Source organism: Rutidosis leptorrhynchoides, chromosome 7 (assembly GCF_046630445.1).
Source record: "Rutidosis leptorrhynchoides isolate AG116_Rl617_1_P2 chromosome 7, CSIRO_AGI_Rlap_v1, whole genome shotgun sequence".
NCBI classification, from domain to species: Eukaryota; Viridiplantae; Streptophyta; class Magnoliopsida; order Asterales; family Asteraceae; genus Rutidosis; species Rutidosis leptorrhynchoides.
In genome coordinates, this window is record NC_092339.1 from 27,144,976 (window position 1) to 27,152,381 (window position 7,406).

The 7,406-nt window shown below is 33.3% G+C and overlaps 1 protein-coding gene across 1 annotated transcript; it reads right to left on the minus strand.

The window, feature by feature from the left end:
• Positions 1-1,704, minus strand: LOC139859057 (uncharacterized). Its single transcript, XM_071847875.1, has 3 exons — positions 1,387-1,704; positions 356-1,300; positions 1-272 (listed from the first exon to the last, which is right to left on the minus strand). Exons 1-3 carry the CDS (start codon positions 1,702-1,704, stop codon positions 87-89), a joined length of 1,449 nt encoding a protein of 482 aa, XP_071703976.1. The 3' UTR covers positions 1-86.
• Between the last annotated feature and the right edge of the window lie 5,702 nt (positions 1,705-7,406).

Below are 7,406 nucleotides of genomic sequence, written 5' to 3' on the forward strand. Positions count from 1 at the left end.
ACTCTAGATGTGCTCCATCATACATGCAGATACAATTACAATCAGCAACCAAGGTAAAAAGGGATTTTAAGTGGGAAATAATCAAGCTAAAAACTTGTGAAAATAAACTTTCCAAAAGCAGGAAGTAGCATAGTAAAGTACACATAAAATACTTGTCTTGAAATCTTTACTTTCATTTCACCCCAATACCTCCGTGGAAAAATCTTGAGACTCGTTAAATTAGCAAATGGAGAAGGTAGATCACAGAGTATGTCCACATACAACTCAAGAACCTGAAAAAATATTATATAAATCAAAATAAGTGACATGGAGTACTTTTATATACATGCACGTATAAACAATAGAGACCAAATACCTCTACGATTTCTAATCCAAGCGTAAGATATTTGACACTGCGGAACTGTTGAAGAATCTTAATAATTGCACCACCATCTTCCTCAAATGGACACATATAGAAATCCACTTTCTCCAAACAAGACAAACCATTTGCAAAAAAGGTATCATAACATGGAATTTCATACATCAACGAGGATAATTCGGGTGCATAAATTTGAAGACGACCTTGGCAATCTACAACATTAAGATTCTTTAGGTGAGGTGCAACCACATTAGCAAAAGAATACAATCCTTTCTCGGGCGTGAGATTAGAAAATTCAGAATGGGAAATGAAATTATTATGATCGTTTATGGAGCACTTAAATAAGTTAAGATTCTTCAAGTTTAGGCACTTAAAAAAAAGACCACCATTTTTAGTATTTATGTTACTAAGTCCGACATTTTCAAGATACAATGTTGTTAACGCTGGTAGGTCGAAAGACGATTTGATTTCAGGTTGACTAAGATATGGAACAGATCCAATAAAAATGAGATCTTTAAGAGACGGGGACATAAAAAGAAAATTAGGTATTTCGTTATGCATGTCATCCAACCATATAATAGTCATTTTTTGGACATTGTTAGAAAACGCATAGTCGACCACAGTTTTGAGAAACGCTTGTCTACATCTTCCAACACCAAGTTTAACCGACGACAATTCTATTTCATTAATGTGGTTCGAGAGATTAAAACATTCAGAAGGGGAAATGAAAGGATAATGATAGTCTATGTTGCAGTTAAGTAAGGTAAGATTCTTCAAGTTTAGGCATTTAGATAAAAGACCACCATCCTCGTCACGATTTCCGTTATCAAGAATGACATTTTCAAGATGCAACGTTGTTAACGCTGGTAAGTCAAACGATGATTTGATTTTAGGTTGATTATAATTTCTAGCACATCCAATCAAAGTGAGATCTTTGAGAGACTATCTTTGAGAGACTGAGACATAAAAAGAAAATTAGGTATTTCGATATGCATTTCATCCGACCAAATGATAGTCATCTTTTGGACATTGTTCGAAAAAGCATGGTCAACAACAGTTTTGAGAAACGCTGGTCTAAATCCTCCACGAACACTAAGTTTAAGAGACGCCAAATCTATTTCATCGTTGCGATTAGAGAGAACACGAGTGAACTTTTGAAAACTAGTTAAGGAAGTAACATCGTCAGTAGATAAATCGAGGTGTGGGATTAACTTCCAAGTATTCTTCCATCTAGATGACAAAATACTTGTTTTTATAGCATTTTTGGTGTCGTTATAAGAGAGAATTTTGATGATGAGATCCTCTGACAAGTTGCTTAGTCTATCACCACCGCCTTCTGTATTCATTCTCACTCTGTCACAGTCCAGACACTGCAAGTTATTAATGTGCCACGGTTAGGGTTTTATAAGAAGAGGTTACATATGTCAACGTAGCAGAACAAAATTAAGCTCAATGTGCTTAAAAATGGGAATTTACAATTTATATTAAGGACAGGTATACGTATGCTAGCGTACAGATATATAGTATAAGTAATCAGAATGTACTACACATGAATAACTCAGATAATCAATTACAAATACAAAAGCACATACCGAACTAACGAAATTTGGCTACAAACAAGGCCGGCTAAGGCTATGGGCGAAGCGGGCGACGGCCCTGGGCATCACGCGGTTAGGGGCATCATTTCAAAAAAATTTATTAATACTCATAGTTTAAATCTCCTAAAGATATATGTTTGTGTAACTGTTGGGGGCATTTTATAATCATTTCGCCTGGGGCATGCAAAAATTTTGATCAAAGTTTGACCGGCCCTGGCTACAAACAATCAAAGTGAGGCCAGACGTTAGTTTGTTTCCCCTTTTTAACACGTTTAAATCTATAGCCTTTTTCAATATATAATTTGTTTTCTAAATCTACGCAAAATCACAAAATTTAAAATACACAAGTTAAGACGCTGGCATTTAATCGAGAACAAAAAAAACCCTAACTTTACAAATTTCCTCATACTTAAATCGAATCAACAATCAGCTACAGGGATCATATAATAGAGATACGTTTCAAGAATGTATAGAATTCAAAACTAACCTTAGAATTGAGAATATGTGTGAGCGTTAATCGTCAAGTCGTGATAGTTCGTAACTAATCGTCAAGTCGTGATAGAGCGTTAATCGTCAATTTGATCTCTGGAGCGTCATGTTTATTTTGATTTTTAAAAACTTTAATATGGGCCTCCAACCCCACATGATCCACAACAACGCTATCTACAACCATGGCCCAAATTAATTTAACATTTAACAGTTTAAATAATTAAATTAATTAATTTAACAGTAAAATTAGGGCAAATTTAACATTTTTACTTCAATTTCTTATAAAAGGTAACATATTTTATTTTATATGGACTATTAAAAAGATTATTTTACCGAATTTTTAATAAATACTAGGAGTATGTTACTATTAAATTAGAATTCCGTTAAAAATTTAATGACACTATTTTTTATTCACATTTCATACGACTTTTTTGCTCAGTTGGTCCCTCTATTATACCCCAAATCGCTAGTTTGGTCCCTCGATTTTTAATTTGGCAATCAGAGTCCCTGAGTTATTTTGATTTTGCAATTGGCGTCCCTCCGTCAACTTGCCATCCAAATCGAACGTTGAGTCCCATCATGTGAATTGCATGTGAGGGTAAAATAGTCTTTTTACTCTGTTGTTCACTAAAAACGAAGGACCACCGGCGCAAAAAATCAAAAAATCTTAAAAAATTTATATTTTTTTATTTATATGTTTATATGATATAAAAAATATATAAATTATACCCTTGATGTTTTATAAATTTCAATTCATAAGCTTCGGTCCTTCATTACAACAACAACAACATAAACAACCGACACTATCTCCGATGATTTTATTCTCGACCACCACCTACGATCTACTATCCTTTCTTATTCTCGAGGTAAACGATTAGTTGTGTTTTTAATTTGTGGATATCGTTTGAACACATGAACACCAAATTACATGAACACCAAGTTATATAAGAACATGTAACAACTAAGTTGATTAATTCTTATATAACTAATTTGCTTAATGCGTTATATAAGAACATGTAATTGATAATAAAGTTCAACTAAGTTGAACAGCAACAACAATTGATGGTGCCTTAATTTTGAATATAATTGGGGCTAAATGAATTGATGACAGAACCCTTACTTACGAAATTAAAAACTCACCTGGTGATAAAATTAGAAGATATGAGTTGATAATGATTAGAACAACGAATTTGATTCTGAAATTTGGCAGAGAGATTTACGATGTGAATCTTAATCTAATTGCACTTTTACTTTTCGCTAAATATTTCCAGAGACCAGAACGGTTATGTGTTCGATTTTAGAGATGAACTCGATCCAATTGATCTCGTAGATTAGGATTTGAATGTAGAACACATGTTTATGTACGAAGAAGAACTCAGCATATATGATTCATGAATATGTAATTTTTGTGTTTGTTGTAATCTGAGATAGAAATGAGATCATTAAATGAAATTGGGATCAGAATTTGTTTTTATGAAACTCGAATATGATTTTGTGTTTTTGAGTTTTGATGAATTTGTGAATAAACAATTAAGAAAGTTTCTTTTCAGATTTCATAAGGGGATTATGTAATATGTACTAGATTTTTTTATTTTTTTAATTAGTGCTTGCAATTTTGGGGAAGAACATGTTGATTTTAGTGAAGAACGTGTTGAGTAAAAGTAAGGTTTTATATAATAATAATAATAATAATAATAATAATAATAATAATAATAATAATAATAATAATAATAATATATAGATTCATGTTTTTATAAATTTATAAAATAAAAATATAAACATTATAAGTTTTTTTGCGCCAGTGGTCCCTCACTTTTAGTTTAGATATTTTTGCGCCGGTGGTCCCTTGTTTTTAGTAAAAAGACAATTTTACCCTCACATGTATTGCACATGACAAGGTTAACGGACATTTTTAACAAAAATTTGACGGAGGGACCCCAATTGCAAAATCAAAATAACTCAGGGACTCTGATTGCCAAATTAAAAACCGAGGGACCAAACTAGCGATTTGGGGTATAATAGAGGGACCAACTGAGCAAAAAAGTCCATTTCATACTTAATTAACTAATGCAGGTATGGAAAAATCTGACGACGAGTACTTACGTTAGTGAAATCATGTTTGTGATTATAGTGTCGGTTGTGGGATTGATTATGTTCACGCTTTTAATCGGAAATGTGCATGTAAGTTCCTTACTTTCATTCACTTTACAAGCTTCTTCAATTTGGGTAATTACTCAAATAGTAATGTATCATTAATTTTAGCAAATGTGAATAAAAAAATGAACTACCGTTAATGTTTTAACGATGTTCTAACTTAAACATAGAGATACTTTTTTTAATTAATATTTAGTAAAAGGTTACTTTAATGAAACTTGCTCTTTAAATTAACAATGTGAACATATTTCATTCAACAGAGAAGATACTCTGTATAGAATTTATAATTTTAAAGTCAATATAATTACATGACTTTAATTATACGAGAGAACTCGGAGAATTGTCTGTAATCCCTACTCGCGTATGATAATTAGGTTGTAGAATACAATTATATTAGCATGTTGTACAATACAGCATATTAATATTGATGTATGTAATAGTCACAACGGATATATATATAAGAAAATGTTGAATATATCACCTCACTATCACTAACAATCTTTAAAAAGCCCTTTAGTTAAATCACACGTGAGGTGTCCTTTCCCTTATTTATGTTTAAGAACTTGTGTAGGAAAAGGGTCAACTGTATTCACCGTTCATTAATTGGTAGAGAATTAGGGGTAAATAAGATAGATATACAGATAGAAAATAGTGAAGAGACGAATTAGAAGTTAGATTATTTATTTTTACGGAGTATTAATTAGTGCTTCATAGTCTTTACTCTTTTGTAATAATAACAGTGTTTGTTGTTATGTTTTTTTGAAAGCAATGTAGTATGTACTGCAAATGAGAAAGACTAAAAGTTATATACAAGGTATAGTTAACTTGCATGCCCCAGTGACCCCTTTAGGCCATTACAAAGAAAGGGGTAAACATGCTTGGAAGCTTCGACGAGCCCAACACACCCACTATTGAGGACCTAGGTTATACTCACTCACTACACCAACACTTTGACGTTGGTTAGCCTTTAATTTTATAGATCTTTAGTGCACAATAATACTTAGGCGACAGTGTCGACCATATATCATTCAGGCGGTATAACCGACCATATATCACTAGGCGGCAGAGCCGACCATATAATAAAAATAACACAAGTGCACTAAGATCTCAAACACGAACTAAGGCTTAACCGGGAAACTTAACAAAGAACACTTTTACTAATACAAAATACAATTACAATATTACTTACTTATAAGTTTTCTCTTCTCTAACTCACACTCTTCTTACTTCCTCACAACTCTCACACCTTACACAAATGAACCCACCACCTATATTTATACTAATCCATGAAAGTTTTTAGAAACTAGATATTTCCATGAATATATAAATATCTAGATATTTTTATACATATAAATATCTAGATATTTCTTACTCATATAAATATCTAGATTTTTCTTTACATTTTAATATCTAGATATTTTTCATATACATATTAATATCTAGATATTTTACCCATATACATTTACTAATTCCATATTATTCTAAATTTGCATTGTATTTTAATACTCCCCCTCAATGCAAATTTTCTTCCAACGATGTCTTGCAGACCATTCCAAGTGCTTCTCTGAATTTTGTAAACTTCGGTTTACTTAGGCTCTTGGTAAATATATCTGCAACCTGTTTATCTGTCTTTGTTGGCATCATCTTGATCTCCCCTTCAAGGACCTTCTCGCGAACATAGTGATAATGCACTTCTATATGTTTTGTTCTTGCATGGAAGACTGCATTCTCTGCTAATCGAATAACTGATAGATTATCGCAGAAAAGTTTTACTTGATAATCTGTTGATTGATGAAGATCTTCCATTAGTTGCTTCAACCAAGTAATTTCTTGTGTTGCTGATGCTGCCGATCGATATTCTGCTTCAGTGCTTGATAAGGACACAGTTGGTTGTCTCTTGCTGCACCATGATATTACTCCCGATCCAAGACTAAACATGTATCCAGTTGTTGACCGTCGTGTATCATAGTCTCCAGCGTAATCGGCGTCACAATATCCAGTCACGTGACATTATTTTGTTTTCTTGTATAAAATACCAAAGTTAATAGTGCCTTTAACATACCTTAAGATGCGTCGTACAACATCAAGGTGAAGCTTCTTCGGATTGCTCATGTATCGACTAACCACTCCAACTGCATAAGATATGTCTGGCCGGCTTAGTGTGAGATAAATAAGACTTCCGACCAACTTTCGATACATGGTAACATCTTGAAGACTTTTTCCTTCATCTGCTCGTAGTTTTGTATTCGGATCCATCGGAGTTGAGATAGGTTTGCAATTAAGCATTCCATACTTTTGTAAAAGATCTCGCGCATATTTCTGTTGTCCCAGAAATAATCCTTCTCTTTTCTGCTCTATTTCGAGTCCAAGAAAATGTTTGAGTTCTCCAAGCTCCTTCATATGAAATCTGATAGACAGATTCTCTCTTGTTCTTTGGATCTCCTCATAGTGATCTCCCGTGATGATTAAGTCATCCACATATACTAGCACTATGGCTAGTTTTCCTTGATCTTGTTTCACAAATAAACTAGAATCTGAAGGAGAAACTGTAAAACCACTTTGTACCAAGAACTCACCAATCTTCCCGCACCAAGTTCTTGGAGCCTGCTTCAAACAGTATAGTGCTTTCTTTAATTTGCAGACATGGTCAGGATGGATCCTGTTCTCAAAGCCTCTAGGTTGCTCCGTATAAATGTTTTTGTCAAGTTCTCCATGTAAGAAAGCGTTCTTGACATCCATCTGCCATAACTTCCAAGATTTGCTAGCGGCTAAAGCTAGTAGAGCTCGAATTGTTGTGATCTTCGCCA